A 22,864-nucleotide genomic window follows, 5' to 3' on the forward strand; every position below is an offset into this window, starting at 1 on the left:
AGGGACAAGGTTCCTCTACGACAGGAAAAGCTGATTCAGTGCAGGCGAGGCTGCTGCAGGGCGAGAAGCGGGGAGGACGCCGCCCTCTGGCACATGCCTCGTAGTCGATGATGGGGATGTTGGGCGCGGCGGGCAGCGGCACCGTGGTGATCCTCCTGATGTACTCGCCCAGCTCTGCCCTCATCTTCAGCCTGCTGTCTCCGGACAAGGACCAGAGGATGGCGTAGACCAGGTACCGCTGCAGGGGAAGGAGGCAGATCCTGATTTGAGTGGAGTCTCAACATTCAAGGAGAGACATGTACAGCGACGTCGGCCCTGCAACCGCGGTGCCCAGAGCCCCCGGCCCTGACCTGGATGTAGCGCTCCAGCTGCTCGCTCTGCATGGGGAAGTCGGGGTGGTTGGCGTTGTACTGCGCCACGTTGCGGCAGGCCTGGTGCAGCATGGAGAAGAGCGCGCCCAGGCAGCGCAGGCGCGTCAGGTCCATGATGTGCTCCAGCGTGAGGGCGTGCTCCAGCGCCTTGGTGACCAGCCCACTGCTTGTGAAGTACGGCTGCATAATCGTCGCCGCGTCCCTCTGGATCTGCAAGGGTGGGTCAACGGTGCTCAGCGGCCAGCTAGCAAGGCCGGGAGACTTTCACCTGCTCTAACCCGGGCCTGGGGGAGGGCCCCGTCATGATGAAAACAGTTTTACGGGTTGAAAAATGAGGAGTCGAGGCTCCAGTGACCAATCCCACTCCTTCATCCTGGCAGCTCTCAAAAATCACGCTTCCTGGGAACATTGGTTTTACCGTCAAAACTGAAAATAGGCCGTTTTTCATCAATTTGTGGAGAAATCGGAAAGAACTCTTTAGATTTTCCACGCACGTCTACACTTTTGTCACTGTGACCACTGGCTTCCTCAGAAGCTGGCGTGAGACAACGCTGATCATGCTAACCTCCCGCAAGTCCCAGGCTGCAGCGGGGGGCGGGGCTGCTGTGACATGCCCGGACTCGAGGGGGTGGGGGACCCCCTGGGCACATGCCGCCAGCCCCGCCCGTACCTGCAGCATCGGGGAGGCGGCCTCCTCGCCCTCGTCTTCCTTGCCCTTGCGCCGGCGCTGGGCTTCGTCCTCCCCCTCGTCCAGCGGGATGCTGCGCAGCCTGGCCAGGAAGTTGTTGAAGATCATGTCCGTGCTCAGCACATCCTCGCTGAACCAGACCATGCCGCAGCGTGACACGGTGGCCAGCGTGGCGTACTTCAAGTCCTGCACCTCAAACATTATCCGCACCTGGAGGGAGAACAGCAAGTAGATTTAGGGACGTGGGCTTGGTAGAGATCAGGAAGTTAAAGTTGGTTTACCTACCTACCTACTGAAAGAGCGATTTAACTCTAATCTGTCTGCACTCAGTTCAGAAGTAAAAGTATCTGAGTCTGCATCATTACGACACCCGGCAACCTCTCTCCTTGAGAACGTGGACAGGAAAAAACCCCTGTGGTTGCGAGAACCGGGAGCTCCAATGGGACAGAACCATCGCTCCCTGGATGGTGGGGCCCGCAGTGAGGGGCTGTGGCCGGCCCTCGCACTTGAACCCACCAGGCTGGCCAGCAGGCTTTCCGTTTGCACAGGGGGTTGGCAGCCTCGCTGGGTCCACTGCTTTAGACGGTGAGGCTGAGAGGCAAACCACAGAGTCTGATTCCAGAGCTTTCACCTCAGGGCTAACGTGCCTCGCAAGGATATCCACCTTTCTGACAACAGTCAGAATCTACTGGGTGATGACCCTGACAAGTTACATCAAGACACTCATCTGCTGAGTGCGTGTTCCTGACCTGTATCTTGGTTTCTCAAGTAACATAACCCCTAACGCTGACCCTCTGTCATGATAAAAGCACCCACTCACCCTCTCAGAGGTCCTGCTGGAGCCTCCGTTCCCTCAGCCCACCAGCAGATGCCACTGGCAAGCACTTTAACTCACACCCACAACTCAGTCACTTCTCAGTATCCCCACAGCCTCTCAGCTTATCCCAGCAGGCAAGCTCCAGTCCTCGGTGACCCCAGGCCTGTATCCCCTTGGGTCCTGTCCCTACGTCCCTGCGTGCTGGCCAACTGCTCCCCTCCTGGCGTGTGTGGGCACGCCTAGGGGCTCCTCCCGCCACCAGGCCTCCACCCCAACACCCAGGAGCTGCTTCCTCAGGCCCTGGTCTCCACTGAAGCTGCCAGCGTCCCCTTGAAGCCCTGACGGAGCGACGTCCTGCCTCAGCCGCATTACTCGTCTGCTCACTCCGCAGCCCCGTGCCAATTTCTCCCATCTATGTGTGTCCTCCACCTCTGACTGTGAGCCCCGGGAGAGCAGCGGTTTTGTCTATGTTGGTTACGGCTATATTTGCAGCACGTAGAAGGGGCCCGGCACACCGTGGCACTCCATAAACGTGGGGTCAAAGCACGAACACACGTCCATGCCAGGCCTGTGCACGGTTACCCACCTATCAGAGGCTCACTTCTGAGGGATGACCCTGAGGTCCACGTCTAAATCCCTCCCTGCGCCACTTCCCAGAAATCCCCACCACAACCCTACCTCCCCGGGCTGCAGGAAAGGCTGATTACAGAGCGTGCCTAACAACCAGTGAGCAGCAGGTTACGAATGAACCCTCTGGAATGTCTCTCACTGGGCCTGGGAATGCAACAACCCTAGCAGAGAGAGGCGTGGACCACGAAGCTACTGCCACCCCGGCTACCCCAGGACGATCAGAGCCGCCCGCCTGGCCGAGCACGCTGGGCACAAGCACGCAGGCCGTACGTTGGGCGGGAGGCTGAGGCGCTCCCCGTTGGGCAGCGTCAGCAGCTTGTTGTCGTCCAGCACCGAGTTCAAGTTCTCCACCCACTCGGGGTCCACGTCGCCGTCGAAGACGATCCACTGGCGCTTCTGCAGCTCGCCTCTCACGTTGTCTATGATCCTGGAGTGGAGGGGTTACGACAGCGGTGACTCAGACGGAAACGTTCAGCTTGCAACCGTTTCTGAAGTGTTCCCAGACTGTGTAAGAATAACGCAGTTTCCCCAAGGACAGAGTGCCAGGCCCTAGTTCTCTGGAGGCCCCGACCCCACCCCACATGCACTCACTTTCTCAGAACGTGTGTGAAGAGCCCGTCTGTCCACTCCCGGGTGTTGGGGTCCAGGGTTCCGTACAGGTGGTCTTTGCTGATGGCTTTGGGGTCGATGATGTGGGCCACGCCCTCCACGCCCTCGAGCCTCTCCAGAGCCTTCAGAAGGACGCGCCAGGCCATGCTCTTCCCGCTGCCCGAGGGCCCCACCATCATCAGGCCGTGGTTGATCTGGGTGATCTGATAGAGCTGGAGAACCTGGGGGCAAATCCAGCGGCACCGTCAGCGCTCGAGAGAAGGCACGCCAAGGCTCCTTCCGCTTCTCACTGCGCCCGGCCAGAGACGTGTGCTGGGAGCCCTCCAGGCGATGCCTGCGATTTCTAACCAGAGTCCTTGAGCCGGCCACAACCACGGCGGGTAGAGAAGGGTTTAACTGCACTGAGGAGCTGTCTGAGGAGTCAGGAAGGCCGCAGCCGGTGGAATGGGAGCTGCTCAGCAAGCTGCCTCAGGAGAGACCCCTGCCAGGAGGACGGCGAGCAGCTGACGGAGCCATCCTCCGCCATCTAACCCGGGAGCAAGGCAGGCACAACCTGTGCACATGACCCATTTTCCTAAGTGACTCTCACAGAGGAGACGAAGGGAAGCAGCCAGGGCAGAAGAGACTGTAAACTCTGCCGATGGGCACATGTACGTTGTTCACCGTGATGCTGGCAAGACCTACTATCGCAGACGCTTTTCCAGTGTCTGTCACACCCTTCAGCTGGCATTTTCAGAGAGCAAACTACACCACGTGAGTAAACATTTCCCGCAAGTTTTGCTGTCACTGCACTTAAGAAAATAATCCTGTCGGGGGACTTGGGACAAATGTTCACAAACCACATGGCACGCCTGGTGGACACAGCCCCATCAGACGCGGCTCCTCACAGGTGGGCAGGGCCACTGTCACTCTCGGCCCCTGGGGACTCCGTGAGGCTCCAGCCAGCCCCGCGGCCCCACTCACCTTCTCGACCCACATCCCGCCGACCTCCTCTCCGTCCCCGTAGGTCAGGTACATCTCCTGACACACTTTCTTGAGCTCCTCCCGCAGCGCCGTCATCTCGCCCCGGTGGTACTGGACGCCGGGAAACACGTCCGACAAGAGGCTGAAGAGCAGTGGGATGTCTTCGGCCACGAGCTTCGGCACCATCGTCTCACAGACGCTCTGGATCAGGATCTGAGGGGGGAAACGGGCTGAGCTCCGGGGGTGGCAGCACCGCGTTCATGGCTCTGTCCCCACAGGGACCCATCACCCCCCCGCCCTGAGAACAAGCATGGAGACCCAGCGCCCCACCCCACCCACCCCACCACTGCTCATTTAGCAGGTCCGTCCCAGGACCTGTAAGCCCCAGATCGGTGCGGGGGAGGCTGCACCGGCCCGGCCGAGAGGGAGGACACCCGCTCACCTCCTGCTCAGGCAGGTTTTCCGCGATCTCTCCTTCATCAACTGCTTCCCCGCGCTCTTCCTTCTCCCTCTTGATCTTCTGGATCCGCTCCCGTTTCACGTTCCCCGCGCTCACCAGCACGCTCTTCAAGGCTCGGAGACCAAAGTCATAGTGGCTTTGGGAAGAGAGCTGCTCGTCACACAGTCTAAAAGAGAAAGGGCTTCCTTAAGAACAGCACCCGCTGAGCCCCAAGCAGCGTCAAACGTTAAGAAACGAGAATGGACACAAGAGTGGAAAGAAATGTTGTAATTACACAGGCCACGTTTAAACGATGCAGTTAACATGTGCCAGAAACACGATCAGGAATGATGCTCAGTGACTCACTTGAAAAAAGGGACAATCTTGTTGGCGAGGACCTCGGCCGTGCGGAAGCCCTGAGAGTACAGCATGACCTGGGCGATGAGCTGACGGTCGGGCTTGGTCATGGCCAAGCTCCGGAACAGCTTCTTCAGGTTGTCTGGGAGGTTTGACCGGCCCGCGTAGCCAGGGTTCATGGTGATGAAGATGGCCATGTCTGGGCTCACCTTCACTTGTTTGTTCAGCAGCTCGCAGGTAATGGGGGCAGAGGCTGAAATTCAGATGACGGCAGTGAGGCTGTCGACGGTCAGAAAACCACCATAAGATCTGAAACCACAAGCCCAGCGCCCCGCCGGCCCGGGACCCCATGCGAGCTGTGGCCTGGCCTTTCTGCGGGGTCTCAGCAGCACGACACCACCTACCCGGGAGACCGATTTCCACACTCCCTGCCCACGTAAGAGCCACTCAGATGTGGCACGGATCAAGTCACCAGAGTGGGAAGCCCACTACCCCCTCTGCGCATGATTACTGAGTGTCACAAGGCCAATGCAAGAACAGAAACACAGCCTGACAGAAGCTGCAGCAACAAAAACCAGTCAAGTTGTGATAAACCTGACTGGCTAAGATCATGGACATGGCCCTTTCCTCAGGTCATTAAAAAAAAAAAAACCAAACCCACACACTCAAGAAAACATTCCACAAAACCAACCCCCACCCCCCAACTCTGGACACTCAGGAGTCAGCTTCCCTCCATAAGCGAGCATGGAGTTCACAGGCACTCGTTTCTCTGACACTCCTCTTGTTTTACTCGGGTCTGGTAAGACGAGCTACTATTACTATGGACTAACAGGGAAAACCAACGGGTAAAGCACCTGTCCTGGATGTATGTAACTCCTCCAGCTCATGCGTCTAGGCTCTGTGTGGAACCAGCTCCCAGGGACCCCCAGACACATGACCAGGGTCTGGTCCCAACACTCCGGCCAGGAGGCCTGGCTCTGCGGGGCCACAGGGAGGAGCCCGGGGCCTCCGTCTGCAGAGGAAGCACGGCCCACCCCGCTGGCTGCCATGGGGCGAGGCAGGCAGTGCCATCCTGGGCCCCGCCCATGTCTTCCGTCAGGATGCACCATCCCGCCTGCAGCCTAGGGTCTGGCACTGAGCCCTCGCTCGTTTCTACCCCACAGCAGGGCAACTAAGCAAGAAGCGAGCCTCACTCTTCTCCAGGTTGGGGTTGGAGTGCTCGCGCAGCGCCTCCTGGATGCACTGCACTTGCTGTGACACGGCCGACAGCATCCGCTCCTCCAGGCGGTTGAACTCGTCAAAGCAGCCCCAGGCCCCCACCTGGCAGAGCCCCACGAAGATGCGCCCCATCGCCTGAAACGAGAAGAAAGGCGCTAAAAGACGGCCCCGGTGCTGGCCGTACAGGGTTCCAATCCTGGCTTGGGGGACTGGTCCAACCCGGGCAAATCACATCCTGAGACCTGTCTGCTCATCTTTGAAACGCGAGTAATACCACCTTCCTCCCAGAGGAGTGCAGTGGGGTGGAGAGGGCTGTGAAGGTGGAACCAGCTTCACCCGTGAGGCAAGGAGCCCAGCCCTACATGTAGCAAGTACTCCATTCACAGATGAACAGATGTAATGTATTATTTTCCCTCTTGTGCAAAAAATTCCAGTGACAGAGCTAACACTTTTTGTTGTTTAAAAAAAAACCTTCGCTATTTGTTTTTCCTAAACACAGACACCACCAGAAAGATTCGTTACACTGAAGAGTTAACCTGAAGACGTGAGGCTCAAGTTGGCGTCATGCACCGGCTGGCCCCTCAAACAGCTCCAGTAACCCCGTTCCCAAAAAGAGCGCTGTGTGCACGGCTCACGGCCCCCAGAGGCGTGGGCTGCGCTCCCCACCCGGCCCCCTGCTCTAGGCAGTCCCCCAGGAGCCTCTCACGGCCCCCAGAGGCGTGGGCTGCGGTCCCCACCCGGCCCCCTGCTCTAGGCAGTCCCCCAGGAGCCTCTCACCTGGAAATCAAAGGTCTCGTCACAGTTGAAAACTAGAACAAAGCGGCCCAGCTGGTGGCCAAGGGCCTTGACAGACTCAGTCTTCCCAGTTCCCGCAGGCCCTGTAATTTGAAGAAAAGGAATTGAGAACTCAAGTGAGAACACGTCTTCAGCTTTAAGAACTGTAAAAAGCAATTCTTTTAAAAAAATCAAAGTACAGTTCGCCCTCTGTCTCTAAGCAAATTCCACCAGGTCCCACTGTCGGCCCTCCATATCCACAGGTGCCACATCCTGGATTCAACCAACCTCAGAAGGAAGCGTCAATTCACAGCTGGTTCAGTCTGAGGATGTGAATCCTGTGAACACGGAAGGCTGACTGCATATCTATTAAAAAATCTGTGTCTAAGTAAAATCTGTGTCTAAGTGGACCCTTGCAGTGCAAACCAGTGCTGTTCAAGGGTTACTACAAACGCAGTAACTGATGTAAAGATTTAAAGTTTAAGAATGTACTAGCCACATAGTTAAGAAATACATTTAGATCATTTGCTTAATCTCTGAGAAGTAGGTTTACCACCTGACTTCACCTGACCAGGTGTGTGGAGGCACTCACCGAACGGGGAACCCCCGAGCCTGGCCTCCAAGGCCTGTGTCATCGTCAAATAGCAGCGGTCAGTGAGGGGTGTCTGGACCAGCTTGTCCTGAACACCCAGGTATTCGAAGCCATAGTTAAACTTGGCATTCGCCATCTGAATCGACAGCTGCTGCAACACGTCGGTCTGCTTCGGGTCAAAGTAGAACCGCATCTGGCTGAGCCACTCGAAAGACTTGGCGTTGTCCACCTTGCTCTTGATCAGGGACCTGGTGACGTCTCTCTGGTGAACCAGCTCTGTGATCTGAAGACAGACTCACTTTAAGAGTTTATTGTAATGTACACTCCCTGAACTGAAGTACAGAAATGCCTCTTCTGGGATTACTTAGGAGACTTTGAAATTGAGTTCCTAGGCCCAACTATGATGTAAATAAATATTCCGGAACAAAAATTTACTTTTAAAAACGATAGAACTGCTAGTCACACGATGGAATTACATAGAATAAAGAATTGCAACAAAAACAGAGAGTGAGAAAAGCACCTTATTTTAAGTAAAAACCCTGCAACTCGCATAAAACATGATGGAGAAGAGCTGCCTCTGACCTAACAGTCTGCCTGACGCACACAACCTCACAAGCCCGGCAGCAAAATGGCAAGGCTCACAGACATGCCTCCGGAGGCGGAGCTCTGGGGAGGCGGGGCGAGACCCCGAGGGCTGAGGGTCAGCCTTTGAACCGGGAGGTCAGCCTTTGTACCAGGTCGTGCATGTGGCTCCTGTTCCCCAAGGCTGCCCTTCAACAGGAAGAGAGCGCCAAGGACCACCCAGCGCTTGTCAACAGCCCATCGACTAGCTTTCCTCCCAGACACTAATGAGGATATTTCTCGAGCGTGAGCTCTTTTAGCTGCTCGAGGGGAAGGCAGGGGAGCCTGACCAGGAGGAGGACTCACCAAATGCTCCAGCTTGCGCCTGCGGAGCGGGGGCTGCTCCATGAGGACCGAGTCGGCCAGCACGTTGAGGGTGACCTCCACGTTGCTCAGCACGGAGTGCAGGGGGGCCGCGTCGCCACTCCCGCCCATGCTGCTCAGCGCCGTCTCCACGTTCTCAGACCAGGCGATCTGCGCTGACAGGACCACCAGCTGGGCCTGGGAGGTGCGGCACACAGGAGACCCAAAAGAGTGGTTTTAAAGGTCAGCCAGTGTCCCCAGCTCCAGCCCGTCGCCCCGCTACTGGACAGTACCTGGTATTTGTCAATCCAGGTGATGTAGGTATTTGGGTCGATTGATGTTGCTTTACCAAAGATCTCGACTTCGGTAACAGACTCAGCGAGGAGTTTGGCCAGCGTGACCCGCATCTCCTTCTCCACCAGTGTGAGCCACTCGTTGATTTTGGGATGTTCGGTGATTGACACGGGAGTTTTAAACATAACCTGAAATAAAGACAACCTACGAATTAAGGTGTGCAAAGACAGGAGCGAAGTTTTCTGAGTTACAATCGTAAACCTCACTACCTCCTCTCCTTCACGGGACGAGATGCCCAGGACGACGGAGTTGTCTTCATTGAGGATGATGCTCGAGACTCCAGCAAACATTTTCTTGAAGTGTTTCTGTAACTTAGCTACATTCTTACTGTTTCCAATGATTTCAAGCAAATCTTCATCACCCACAAAATAGAATCTAAAATTGAAACAGCATTTAAGTTGCTAAAACATGACACATACACAAATAAGGTGAATCAAACAGTAAGAAAGGAAAGTGGACGTGGATGGTGTGGACCATCTCCAGCCTGAAAGCGGATCACATCCAGGTCTTCTCCAGCCCTCAGCAAGAGAGACTCACTTACCTAACAAGACACTGAAAAGAAATGCAATGCATTTCATATAATTCACCTCACTTCATCCATGTTTAAAATACCTGCTCAACTTATAAGTAAACTATTCAGAGAGCTTCCCTGGTGGCTCAGACCATAAAGAATCTGCCTGCAGTGCGGGAGACCTGGGTTCGATCCCTGGGTTGGGAAGATCCCCTGGAGGAGGGCACTGTCAACCCACTCCAGTATTCTTGCCTGGAGAATCCCCATGGACAGAGGAGCCTGGCGGGCCATGGACAGAGGAGCCTGGCGGGCCATGGACAGAGGAGCCTGGCGGGCTACAGTCCATGGGGTCGCAAAGAGTCAGACACGACTGAGCGAGTTTCACTCACTCAAACTATTCAGAAAGAAAAAAAAAAATACCACTTAGAAAATAAAATCATCAGAGTGAGTTTTTTAAGAGAGACAAGCTGCCTGGGAGGGTGAATAATAGTTTAAATGGAACTTAGTATACAAATCCATGGTAGAAAATTAAGAGGAATCAATCGATGAAAGGGAAACAGTATTCATTAAATGGATTACTGGCAACAAAACCCTTGATGTCAGAGTGAGCAACTCACAAGCCAGGAGGGAAGAAAGCACAGAGCTGGGCCTCCCCTCAGTCTGCGCCTGAGACGCCCCCCACCTGGGGAAAGACGAGCGCTCTCTCTCCAGGTACTCTCCCAGGGCCTTCTGGATCTTTCCCAGCAGGTCTGCCAACCTCTCCAAAGACCTCTGCACCCCCTGGATGTTCAGAACGTCCATCACCAGGGGAGACTTGGATACTTTCTTCATTAGAGCCAAGAACTCCGTGCTGATGCTACAGGTCAAATCAGAAGCGAGGTTACTGCCGGCCTTCACGCGGTGCTCCCAGCCAAGCCCGCCCTTCCGCCCCACCCGCTGGAGGCCCTACCTCTGGAACCGCTGGGTCTCCACTGGCAGCAGGTGCTTGATGTCCGCGCTGCCTGTGAAGATGCCCTCCAGGTAGACCCAGCGCCTCTGCACGTCGATCCACACGTCGAAGAGGGCCATGATGCGGTTCAGCTTGTCTTCCCAGCTCAGGGCGTCCTCCTCAAACACCTAGCGGGTGAAGCAGGGCAGAGGTCAGCTGCTGCCCTCTCCCCTCTCAGATATGCCAGAACCTACCCCAAGATGCAGACGAACATCCTACCAAGTTATGCGACTCACATTTTCTAAAAACAGGTCCCTGGTAACTGTGAGCCTGGCCATTTTTATTTTTAAATGTTTATTAAGTTATTTTGGCCATATAGCACTTGGGGTCTTAGTTCCCTGACCAGGGATCGAACCCGTACTCCCTGCAGTTGAAGCCTGGAGTTTTAACCGCTGGACCGCCAGGGACGTCCCCGTGAGGCTGCGGGCATTACGGTGGATGTGCGGGGGGGAAGCCCCCACGTACCTTGTAGTACGGAGAGAGCTTCATGGCGGACACGCTGTTGATGTGCTCTTTGACCTTGTTGAAGAGGTCGTCCCAGCCTCGGATCAGGCGACACTTGTTCTGATAGTTAACCAAGTCCAATTCATAAGTGTTCCACACTTCTCGTATCTGAATTGCAACCCAAAGAGGCAGGTCATCAATGTATGGGCGTGCGCCAACCACATGAGTGACCGAGTGAGTTAACGTTATGGGGACAAGAGGGACCACAGGTGGGGCTCCGTTTTCACACAGCTCAGGTGTGTGTCACAGCCCGACACGCACCTGCTTCAGAAACTCCTCCAGAGCCATCTCCCCCTGTGCCACAAGCAGCACATCCTTGACAACAGCTTCATTCTTCTGCAAGTCCACGTCCCAGATTTGGCCGAGGGTCAGCTCAGATACAACCCAGTTCACGTGAAGCCGCTTCATCAGCTGTTTCCAGTGGCGGTCCTTAAGTGCTTCGGACTTGAGCTCAATCACCAGCATGTTTATCTGTGGAGAGAGGGAGCCGAGTCATCCGCGTGGCGTGTTTCCGGCTGACTCCCAGCCGGCAGCTCCGGGTCACCCACCTTCAGGTAGCCTTTCAGGAGCCTCTGCACAAACTCGTAGGACGCGTACTGCCGCAATCGGGCAGGGAAGTTTTTCAGCTGGTTCAGGAGGCCATCTAAATTCTGTCGAAGCTGTCAAGAGAAACCCAAGGTGGTATTCAGTTTGCCAACGTTCCCTTAAAGGATGAAACATTTAAAAACTAGCCTTAAAAGAAATTTTAGATAAACAACCGGGAAGGGACTTCTTGTGAACTCACAGTACAGCTCCTTGCTTGCCAAGTTCCTAAGTACAGTCTCCAACTTTCATCATGTGAAGGGCAATGCGGTATCTGTCTTAGTGATGCATACCTTTCGAGGCTGCACAGAAACCCACGGCTGCTCCTTCATCTGGTCAATCTGCTCCCAGACCTTAGAAAGCTCTGACCAAACGCCTTTGAGGTCCTGTAACTCTTCTAAGGCCACCTGCGATCAAGGACGGCAGAGCAGTTACACTTCAGAAGAGGAGCCACCTTGGACTCTGCTGGGGCCTTTGGGACAGCTGGGGTGGGGGCGAGGTCGGCACGAGGTGCCCGCACCCGCCCACCAGCGGGAGCGGCTCGTACCTGGACTCGCTCTTCGCTGCCGCTGAGAAGCCCTGTGTCGGTCAGCTCCAGGGCCTCCTTGGCCTTCGCGCACTTCTCGCGGTCGTCCTTCAGCCTGCCGAACTTCCCTTCGTATATGGTGAGAGCCTGAAGTGCCTCCTCTGGACGCAGGTTGCCCTGAAGTGGTCAAGGCCAGCGAGTCAGAGCCAGGTCTCAGGACAGAGGGGCCCAGCTCTGAGGCGCTGGAGGGGACTCTACGCTTCCTTGAGTGTCTGCGTGTAAATGTTCCCAAGTGCACGCTGCTGATGCGTGCCCGTTACTTCCAGACCTGACCTGGGCAAGGGGAGCACCTGTCGAGTCAGGCATCCCCTTGCGGAGTGCCGGGGAGGCGCTGACCTGGGCCCGGAGCAGGACAGCCCTGCCAGGCACGCCCTCTGAGGCATGGCCATGGTATGAGTGACGAGGGAAGGTGAGGAGGAAAGCACCACTCTCATCGGAGGCGGCTCGACTTCTGCACTAACACGATTCACAGGTGTCTTAATAATCTTTGAGAACGACTACACCGAGTACCGATTCGAGTTTTGTTTTCTTTTTTGCCACGCTGTGTCCTGTGGGGCCTCAATTCCCTGACCAGGGGGTGAACCCGGGCCCTCAGAAGTGAGAGCACTGAGTCCTAACCACTGGACCCCCAGGGAACTCCCTCAAAGAGAGTTCTAACTAAAACATCACCAGCGAGGTGAGATGATGAGACGCCCACCCTGAGAAGCTGCACTCTTGCCTACTTACTGATCAGCCCTCACTCCCCCGCATGACCTGGCAGTTCTGCCATCAGTGAGGCACAGCCTGCTTCACCCCGGGGCCCCGTGGCCCAACCAGACACAAAGCGGGACCTCAGGGCAGCAGCACAGACCAGCTGAGGGCAGGACGGAGGCCGACCCAGCAGACGTGAGTGTGTGCTGGGGCCGGGGGCGGGGGCGTGGGGGGCGGTCCCCAGGTCTCTCGTGGAGAGCCACAGCCCCGCCCACAAAACCAGACCAGCATCTAGGATACACTCACACCTTCTCCTGCGGGGTGCACACGTGTGCCTCCGAGTGAATCCCACCCCGAAAACCAGGCGGGCCGGGACCTACATGGCTGAGCCCCGTCCTGCCTGTCTGCATGCCCCTCGGCATGCCTGCCTGCCCCCAGCGGTCTCCACACGCCAGACTCCCCGCAGAGCAGTGAGGCCCCAACACCCTCCCCCAGCTCGAGTCTCCATCTGCCTTGAAGTGCGTGTCCTTCCGGTTCCCTTCTCACCCTGTCTCCTGCGGGAACGTGTCCCGCTGGGGTCAGGCTCCTTTTTGGTCACCTCTGTGTTCCTGCTACCCAGAACACGGCTGGTGCTCAGTACAAACTGGAGTGAACGCGGCGGCCTGGCTGCAGCAGTCTCTGGGCACAGAGAGCCTTAACCACTGCAATGGCAGTGGCACAGCCCAGGACGGCCCCAGGGCACAGGCCAGGCAGTGGCGCCGGGGGACGCCTGGCCTGAGTCCACAAGAGGGACAAGTCTAACTCCCGAGTACAGCTAATAGGGTAACTTACGAGCGGAGAAACGCTAGGCTGTAGAAGCATTCCCTGCCTTAAATGACTGTCGCGAGGGGTCTGGCTGAAAAGAGGTCTATCTGAGCGGGCTTTCACGGTTTCACAGCCACTCTCTGCAAGGACGGCTCCCTTAATTACAGGAGGGCAGTGCCTTCACCCTGGAAAGCTCAGCCGCGGCAGGGCGCCTCACTCTGAAAGCGGGGACACAGAGGACGCTGCTGGTGCGGGGAGAGCGCGGGGCTGCGTTGGGGCTCACCGTGACGGGCTTGGTCTTCTCCCAGTCGGTCAGCAGGTCGGTGGTGCGGCTCTCCACAGCCCGGTCCTCCTGCACGATCTTCATCTGTAGGTTGGCCACCTGCTGTTGGATGGCAGAGTCCTTCCGCCTCATGATGTCGTTGAAGGCCCCCCACTCCCCCTCGATGTTGTCGATGTAGAGCCAGGACGGCGGGAACTGGAACCTCTGCTTCTCCAGCAGCCGCTGGCCATTGCGGTAGAGCTGGAGGGGGAACAAACAAACGGGCTTTTTCTTCTAGGAGTAACAAGAGCTATGGTCAGACTCCAAGAAGACACCCGTGGGTACAGGACACACCTGCTCTCCTCCAGGAACCTCCCCTCCCCACAGCGCTGTGCCCCAGGGCAGCAGGCCGCTGAGGGGCCCGCTGGGCCAGCCCCGGGACTGCCCTGGCCACACTCAGGCGGCCCCGAGCAGGGCCTGAGCGCCCTGGAACTGGGCTTCACACCCTAGGTCCAAACTATGAGAAGGAAATTCAACTTTGAGGACTTGAAGATCAACAACTAAAGTAAAAGATTTCAAAAAATAAGAACCTGTCGTTCTCAAACCTTGAAGTGCCTGAAGATCACCTGCAGAGCTTTTTAAAATGCAGCCGTCTGGAACACTGGCGTCCACCTTTACAAGGACGCCAGGGGGTAAGACAGAGACACCCCGGGGACCCCCAAGACACAGCGAGGGACAGAGCTCACCTCGACTTGCTTCTCAAACTGCTTGATCTTCCGTTTCAGGGACTGCACGTAGGTGATGAAGGTCACTGCGTCAGAGGTGCTGGCCGTGTCCACCGAGTGCTGCTCCAGCTCCTGGCGGGACTGTGGGCAGAGAGCATGGCGTCGATCGGGGAGCCGAGGCGGCCGGCGGGCTTGCCGCCCTGCCGGGATCCCGCCTTCTCACCTTGGAGATCTGGGAGTGGAACTCCGTCATGTTGGAGCCGAGCATCTGCCCAAATTTGCTGAGCACCTCCTTGTGCCAGGAGTCGTACTTCAGGTTCACCTTCGACTGGACCTGTGGGGGGAGGAGTGTTCACACTGCAGCTTCCCTGTGGTCAGACGCTGCCCTCACAGCGCGCCTTCTAGGCAGTCGGCTGGGCTCACCTTGCCGTAATCTATGACCACCGGCCCAAACTCTTTCTTGGTCTCTGCATTGTCGAAGGTCCCCCGGGCCTTCCTTATCTGGACCAGCAGAGCCTGCCACTTGCTGAGGTCTTCCCCGAGTCGGTTATAGATGTTCTCAGCTTGCATGTCCCACAAGCACTGATACTGAAGCCAGACCTGCAAACGAGAACACAGCCACCCATGGCAGCTCGATGTCTCGTTTTGTGAAATGTTAATACGTGCGGTCATATTCTGCTAAAAAGGTTTGTGTTCCTTCATCCCTGTTAGGAATAAACTCTCATTTCCAATGCTCAGCTTCCCAACCAAAAAAGAATAAAGTTTTCTCCTCTCCAAAATGATTAACATCCCAGAAGGTCCATTCCACTGTTCACTCCTTGCTTTAAAATGGCAAAGATCACCTCATAAATCGCATTACGTTTAGTCAAGACTTAGCTCCACATTCATTCAAGCTCACACTTGCGTCTAGGACAGATCACATATGCACCAGAGCGAGAGGCGTGCCTCACCTTGACGTACTGCTCGACCTCGGTGACGATGCCCATGACTGCAGAGTAGGACTCCTCCAGGGCCACGGGGCCATCTGGCATCCGTGTCAGAGCATTCCGGTAGAACTTCTCCTCTTCCGTCAGTTCATAGTGGACGCCCACCTAACCGAACAAAAGCGGAAATGAAAGCAGGGAGTGCGTACAGAAATGTGAACCTCAGCTGCCTTTCACGGCATTGAAGTAAATGGAAAGAAATGGTACCTAAGGGATAACGCTCACTCATCCCGGTCACAGGTAACCTAACTCATCAAACCAAGGAAAGGCGCGTCAACCACAAGCCAGAAGGTGTGGCGTCCCTGTTTGAGCAGGCGTGCCTCGAGCGGGGAGCAGGGTGTCCAGAGTGGGTCCCACGAGACCCGAGCCTCTCATCTCAGGGGGCGGGACTGAGGGTGTCACCTCAGCGAGTGAGGCACCACCACCAAGTGTGAACACCAGCGTGCACACAGTCACTCGGGGTCCACAACCTGTGGGTCGGTCACAGGCCAGGCACTGCTGCAGGTATTATGAGCAGACAAAGACCTCTGCTGGCACAGACTTATGTTCTGTGGGGGAGGGGAAGACAACCAAGGGAAAAGCAAAAGACACAGGCCGTCAGATGGCGAGCAGGGCTCTGGAGAAACGGGGGTGGGAAGGAATGCAGGGGCAGGACGTATTTTACACGGAGAGGCGCAGGAGGCCTCAACTGAGGAGGTGACCCCTGGCAGAGCTGGGGGCAGGGGATGAGCAAGGGCAGAGGCCCTGGGGGCCAGTGTCCATCCGGCCCGTGTGAGGACGGGCAGGCCCGGCGGGCTGCAGCAGAGCCGGGGTGGAGAGGCAGGCGGCAGAGCGGCACGTGTCGGAGGCCCGCAGGCCCCGTGGTGGGCGAGACGGGAAGCCGTTACCAGGCCCCCCAAACAGCAGCGTCGGGGTCAACACACACCTAAGAGGTAATCTGGGCTGCTGCGCTGATGGCAGCTTTTAGAGGGGCAAGAGCAGACAGAGACCAGTGAGGAGGGGGCTTAACTAGGCCGAGGGGGGTGAGATGTACCATGCACGACTGCAGCACTGGACATCACAAGAAACAGACCAGGGTAAATTCTGAAGATGGAAACAGCACACGGCTGGTACTTATGGCCAGACGGGACACGGAGGACGGGGGGTGGGCAGGCACAGAACACACAGGAACCAGTGATCAGTGATGTGGACGGGCCGGCAAGGTGCAGGGAGAGCTGGGGAAGCCGGGAGCGAAGACCAGGCCCCAGAGGAGGGAGGAGGGAGAATGGAGCTACGTGCACAGCTAAGAAAAGAGATACACCTGAGACTGTGTGGAGCAGTAACTACAGGGCAAGTGTCGGGTCACACCGCGCCCCTCCAGCGTTCCGCCAGAGCGCTGAGCTGACAAGAGTGCTGAGCTGAGGTCTGGGGCTTCCTCGCAGGCACTCACCTGGTACCGCTGGCTCTGGATCCGGGGGAGAGACAGCACCACCATCTTCCAGGCGAACATCTCCTGGTACAGCTTGTACCTGCACTCCTCGATGGGCGGGTTCAAATAGATGACCTGGTTGGTGATCCTCAGCTCATGAACGACGTTCTGGAAAGCAAAGGTGTCGTTTTGACTCAGCAGTCTATTTCAGTTCAAGGGCTTTGAAATATACCATTTTCTCTCCCTGAATCATTACATTAGTTCCGTGTGAACCACAAAGTCTATTAAGTTACTAACAGATCCAGCCTTCTGTGAGCTCATGTTTGGTCTGCAGCCCTCCCCCAAGGGCCTGGAGGGGGTCAGAGGGCAGCTGCGCATGGGCTCCTCCTGGGCACCCAGTGCCTGGCTGTCAGACACACAACAGGCGCTCAGTGAAGCGCCATGGGATCTGATGTCTGTGATGATCTCGGGACGTGAGGACCTTGTGGCCTGAGAAAGCAGAGACACAGGCCGACTTGGCTGGTGTAGGTTCACGGGCTGGGAGCAGCCTGCGCCACCCGCCAGTGCTGTGGGCTACTTTCAGAACTCCAGCTCAGTCTTTACTAACACGTCTGATCAACTCAGACACCTCACTTGCTTTTCTGCATCTCGGTAATTTCTTTTAAAAAGTATGCTCTGGGGATGAATATCTGTAGTATTCAAAAGTGAAAACATTTCAAGTATTAAAAGAAAACGTGAAGTCTGGTAAGAAAAAAAAAAAAAGCCAATTGTTTCTCTCAGATCAAAGCTTCTAGTCGCCCACTTCTATCAGGCTTCTGATCTGGAGACGTTCACTGGTGAAGAGAACACAAACACTGTAGACCACACAGAACGAATGCACGGCTCAATGCCATCAGTGTAAGGTGGACACGTTTATAACTAGCACCTGTGTTACGGGCAGAGTTTAAAGAGAACTTTCTGGAGAGCCTGCCAGCCCCAGCAGAGCCCTCCTTCCCACGACGGGGAACAGTCGCGTGGAGATGAGGGCTGCTGTCCAGCGTGCTCCGCAGTACACTGCTGCATCCTTCCGTGAGAATTCTACTCAGATTTTTATTAAAACTGACATTTTAGGGTCACAGTCTGAACTTCTGCTTGCAGCAGACCATTATATCCAGTTCTTCAAATTAATTCCTACGTATATCCTAGGAGAACAGAAATTTTCCCCCAGTGTAGATTTCTAAATGTTATTTTCCATTAAAGAAAAAAAAAAAAAAAAAAAGCTGGGACTTCCCCGGTGGTCCAGTGGTTAGGGATCTACCTTCCAATGCAGAGGATGTGGGTTCGCTCCGTGGTGGGGGAACTAAGACCCCACAAATAACTCAGCCATGAGCACAACTGCCGAGCCTGCACCGAAAGGGAGACCCCACGCCCCGCAACCAAGCCCCGACACAGCCAAATAGATGAAAAAATTAACCCCCAAGTGTTTCTGAAACTGTTTTTGACATAGAGCAGAATTCTAAGGCAGGCATGAAGAGGAAAGGTATGCACCCTCTCCGGCCTCCTCTCGAATGGTGTCATTACCAAAACAAAGACGTGAGTGCCGGTCCATTGTTCAGTGGCTCAGTCATGGGGGCTCCGTGACCCCACGGACTCCAGTCAGACTTCCCCGGGTCTCACAGGACACCACTTCACAGTCGGCGGCCCACAGCCCCTCAATCCCTTCCACTCTGCGACACTCGGCTTTTCCCACTTTTCTCTTATGCCTTGGCACTTGGGGTGCTCTCTGCAGAACGGCCCTCCCCCCGGGTCTGCCTGCTGCTGCCCTGGTGGATGGTGGGGGGAGGAGCTCGGGGTGAAGAGCCTCTTCCTCATCTCACGTCACCCCAGGACGCTGACCGGGCCTGGGTCTGCCCACCGCAGTGGCTTTTTCACTCGCGCTTTATTTACTGTGGAACCGGCTGCCCTGCGAGATACTCACCTTGATCTTTGGCTCTCCTCCAGGCTTGTGACTAACTTGAGGGGCATCTGTATCCATGTCAACCTCTGCTTTATCCTCCGCTTGTCCAAGGAGCACCTGCGTCCAAGCTCTCAGGCCAGCTTGCAGCCGGACGCCCAGTATCCTTTCAATCTACAGAGAAACATGTCCCAAGAACAATGTTTCTCCCAGTTAGCTCGCAGAGCGTACTGACAGAACACCGCTGTTTCCGGCCCAGGACGAATCGTTCCTGACCCCAAGCCTCCACCCGCAGCTCCTCAACCTCACGTCCTCACCCTCCAGCCCCCGCTCACGGACGACTAGGCTGGCTATGCTCTCCGCCTGCGGACTCCCGCTCACAAGCGACAAGCAGACCAGCATCGCCGCGCAGGCGTGGCGAAGGCCTTGAAATGTGTTCAGTGCGACAGGAAATGCACAAACACCAGCCTCAGGTACAAAACCAGGAAACTGGAGTTTGGAGATGAAGTCATTTTTCTTTTTTAAATCGAGGCACAATTGATTTTGTTATTGTTGCTGTTCAGTTGCTAAATCATGTCTGACTCTTTGTGACCCCATGGACTGCAGCACACCAGGCTTCCCTGTCCCTCACTATCTCCTGGACTTTGCTCAAACTCGTGTCCATTGAGTCAGTGATGCTACCTAACCATCTCATTCTCTACCACCCCTTCTCCTGCCTTCAGTAACTGACTATAACATTAGTTTTGGATGTACAACATAAGGATTCAATATGTATACCTACTTGTAATATGATCATCACAGTAAACCTAGTCAACATCAGTCACCAAACGGTGACCATTTTCTTTCAACAAGTGAAGAAGGAAGTCAGAAATCTCTGATCTGTGAGATTTCCAAGGACTAGGGTGTCTGCGCATCTTGCTTAGAGTCCCCCTCCTCGTTGTGAGTCACTCAACCATCCTGGGAACACTGTGGGGGCGGCCTGAGAAAACCTGGGACTCGCACTCGATTCAGAAGACTGGGGCTTCTGAACGTTAGCTCTGTTCAGGGCCCGTTGGAGGAACTGCTGCATTTTACTCATCCACTTCAGAGGGGAAAACCTGTGACCCACACAGAACTTCAGAACTGACCCACGACCACCTGTCCACTGAGTGACCTCTGCCATAAAACACCCTCCCTGCTTCTGGAGACTTCACGGCTGCTCTGACACCCGCTGACGAGAAAGCCACACGGGGTGCTAAGTATGCTCCCAACACCCACCCCACAAGGGTGAGCCAAGATCCTCTAAACCAGGAACAAGAGGTACGTGGATGCTGGGGGGGTGGTGGAGGGAGACAGGGTGGCCAGAGAAGGCTGCCAGGAGAGGAGGGCTAGGGAGAACCACGTCAATCAGCAGAGCAGAGACGGGCTGCAGGAGCTTGTCACACTCCCAGAAAGCAGACAGCACTCCTCCCCTCCCCCGGAGCTCCCTGCTTCCGGCGCAGGAGGAGGGCGGCTGCAGCCAGCACGGCAGTTCAGCTACTGTCAGCTGCAGGGGGTTTCTGGAAAGAACTGGTGGTCACGGTCAGTGATAACTGCCACAGAAACGAGCTTTTCAGGCCTGACCTAACAGACTTGTGGACCGGGGCCACCCCCAAAGATGGCAGACAACGCTAGGTGCAGCCGGCACCAGCTCACCTCCATGTCCAGCTTGCTGACCCAGATGGGCAGGTTGGAGTAGGAGTGCAGGTTGAGGTCGTCCACAGCCTTCTGCACTCTGTTCAGGATCTCGGAGAAAGTCTTGTGGTCGTACATGCACGTCTCCAGGGAGCGGACTTCCAGGTCTATCTTCTCCTCGATAATCAGCAGATCGTCCACCTAAAGGAAGGCACAGTTTGCGTTAAATCACCAGCTTACTCCATGCCTTTATGTCATGTATATTCTTCTCAATTAATAAACGTCTGAGACAGAGAAGTTCTTCCTCAGAGCACTAACCCTGCGTGCTAGCCTGACGCCACACCCCACCTGTCTCCGAGGAGGGAGGGGAAAGGTATGCACACCGGCGCCTCCCCGCTCCCGCTCCAGGGAAGGCGCCCTCTGCCCGCACATGCGGGAACAGGACATCAAGGCACACTGCTCTGCACCTTCCCTCTCCAGGAGCCAGCCACACACCAGACCAGTGGACTCTGCGCTGCCTGCAGAGGCAGGAGCAGGGCCAGGAGCTGACCGCGGCACAGCCAGGTGGGGGTTTTGGGGAGGAAGGCCAGGTCTGGGGCAGGCCGACCACCAGCCCGCTGTCCACGCAGCTTTATCAGTGACAACGCTCTCGTGCCCTTCATCTCTTCCCTGGCTCCCTAGCAACGGGGACTGTCACTGAACGGCCTCCCTAAAGGCCCCACACCATCCAACAGCCCGGTGAGGGGAAGGCCTCCTTCTCCCGCTCAGCAGACATGGCCCTGAGCTGTTGGGACCACGGGCGACCTCTGTGGAGAGCTAACTGCTAACCGACTGGCCACCCTCTGGGATGGGGAAGATGGAAGCGGCATGCACCTTTTCCTGGAAGTTGAAGACCGTCTCCGCCAAGCGCTGCACGTAGGGGTCGAGCTTGTAGGACTCCCACACCAAGGCGATGCCCTCGGCGATCAGTGCCTGCACCTCCTTCTTCAGGCCCGCCACCAGCAGGGAGATGGTGCTCCGCTCCTCCACCTTCTCACACGTGCGCTCATAGGTCCGCACGCTCTCGATCAGCGAGATGGCAAAGGGGTACAGCTGGTTCGCTTGGTGAGCCTTGTTCACGATCGCCAGCGGGACGCGGAAGCCGAGCCACTTGAGGTTTCGTACTTCTTTGGAGAGGGTGATGATCTCGGGGAGGAAGTTGACCTTCAGCTTGAGGACGCTGCCGGCGCGGCCCCGGACGCGCGTGCTCTCGATGGTGAAGATGCGGCCCGACACGCCCAGGTTGCGCTGCTGCACCTTGCGGGCCCAGTCGTCGAATATCTCCTGCGTGTTGAGCTTCATGCGGAAGCTGTCCCCGTCCTGCTTCAGCTTCTGGCCCTCCACGTGGTTCTCCCAGCCCTTGCCCAGCACATCCTCCACGCGCTTCATGTAGGCCGTCAGCTGCCGGTCGATCTGCTTGGCCCAGATGATGGAGCCGGACACGGGCGGCAGGTCGCGCACGTGGCTCATCTTACACGCCTGGCTCTGCGGGTATTGGACTTTGAACTTGTCGTGAAGAGACTCGATGTCGTCCTTCACACGCTGGATCAGCTGCGTCTGGTACTCGCGGATGGCCCCGCGAATGTGAGGCCGGACGAACAGCGCGTTGAACCTGGAGAAGATCCGGAACATCTCGTTGGCGTTCTTGGCGGTGCCAAGCTGGTCTCGCAGGCGCGCGGTGATCCGGGTCTCCACCCTGTCGATCCTCTCATCGTATCTCTTCATTGCGGCCTCCCAGGCCTCTGTGCCCTCCTTGGAGACATCCAGCCCGTCCACTTCCTTGACGTTCTCATAAGCCAGGTTGACCTCCTCTATGGCATTCGCGTCGGCAGCGTCGAAGAGAACCTCAGCCACTTTCATGTCCTGGGGCTCAGGCACCTCTCCTTGGTTCTGCTGTGCAACTGCTGTGACCTGGGAGGAGAGGGTTTGGAAGAAAACAGGTCTGCCAAGGGGAAAACTTTTATCTCGTTGAGTAGCACACACCACACAAGATGACCAGTCCACCATGTAAGCCTAACGTTTAGTCAAACATTTTACAACCACAAGTCAAGACCGTGTAAGACACGATACTGTACGTTTTAACTCTGCTGTAAAGACCTTCAGGCAATGTAGTTTTGTGGCCAAAGAAGCTAAAAAAAAAAAATGTGTTGAGACCTGGGTTTGGGGTTCTTCCCTCAAACTGCACTGGAAAGCTCAGGACTTCACAGGAATGGTTCATACAAAGCCAGTACCCAGTACACTTCTCATTTTTATTTCTAAAACTTTAGATTACAGCCCAGGGTCCACACTGCAGCAGAGGGACAGGTCAAGCATGACAGTAACTGAGAGGGTCCGTTCAGTCCCCTGAATGCTCCTGGACAGACAGCAGAGCACACAGGCCCAGCACCTCGGGACGCAGCAGACCCCCGGGCACAGCTCAGGCCCACTCTCGCAGAATTACACCGCCAGGCAGGGGGCGTG

General features: G+C 56.2%; 1 protein-coding gene across 1 annotated transcript in view; it reads right to left on the reverse strand.

Moving 5' to 3' along the window:
• Positions 1–22,864, reverse strand: part of DYNC1H1 (dynein cytoplasmic 1 heavy chain 1) — a 60,972-nt gene that overhangs the window by 22,414 nt on the left and 15,694 nt on the right. Inside the window, exons 8-37 of the mRNA XM_086362887.1 lie at positions 21,239–22,315; positions 20,387–20,566; positions 18,737–18,886; positions 16,801–16,947; positions 15,339–15,479; positions 14,812–14,988; positions 14,612–14,722; positions 14,410–14,529; positions 13,685–13,924; positions 11,869–12,024; positions 11,615–11,728; positions 11,288–11,398; positions 11,001–11,210; positions 10,701–10,847; positions 10,197–10,363; positions 9,930–10,103; positions 8,946–9,111; positions 8,676–8,864; positions 8,386–8,580; positions 7,459–7,741; positions 6,870–6,970; positions 6,068–6,227; positions 4,884–5,127; positions 4,521–4,704; positions 4,079–4,291; positions 3,098–3,336; positions 2,777–2,933; positions 1,042–1,269; positions 351–581; positions 98–238 (exon numbers count right to left, since the gene is read on the reverse strand). Coding sequence (XP_086219013.1) covers positions 98–238; positions 351–581; positions 1,042–1,269; positions 2,777–2,933; positions 3,098–3,336; positions 4,079–4,291; positions 4,521–4,704; positions 4,884–5,127; positions 6,068–6,227; positions 6,870–6,970; positions 7,459–7,741; positions 8,386–8,580; positions 8,676–8,864; positions 8,946–9,111; positions 9,930–10,103; positions 10,197–10,363; positions 10,701–10,847; positions 11,001–11,210; positions 11,288–11,398; positions 11,615–11,728; positions 11,869–12,024; positions 13,685–13,924; positions 14,410–14,529; positions 14,612–14,722; positions 14,812–14,988; positions 15,339–15,479; positions 16,801–16,947; positions 18,737–18,886; positions 20,387–20,566; positions 21,239–22,315 — 6,153 coding nt within the window. The remainder of the gene's footprint in view (positions 1–97; positions 239–350; positions 582–1,041; positions 1,270–2,776; positions 2,934–3,097; positions 3,337–4,078; positions 4,292–4,520; positions 4,705–4,883; positions 5,128–6,067; positions 6,228–6,869; positions 6,971–7,458; positions 7,742–8,385; positions 8,581–8,675; positions 8,865–8,945; positions 9,112–9,929; positions 10,104–10,196; positions 10,364–10,700; positions 10,848–11,000; positions 11,211–11,287; positions 11,399–11,614; positions 11,729–11,868; positions 12,025–13,684; positions 13,925–14,409; positions 14,530–14,611; positions 14,723–14,811; positions 14,989–15,338; positions 15,480–16,800; positions 16,948–18,736; positions 18,887–20,386; positions 20,567–21,238; positions 22,316–22,864) is intronic.

Source organism: Bos grunniens, chromosome 21 (assembly GCF_055505025.1).
Source record: "Bos grunniens cultivar Pamir isolate PY7600 chromosome 21, Bosgru_T2T1.0, whole genome shotgun sequence".
Classification (NCBI taxonomy): Eukaryota; Metazoa; Chordata; class Mammalia; order Artiodactyla; family Bovidae; genus Bos; species Bos grunniens.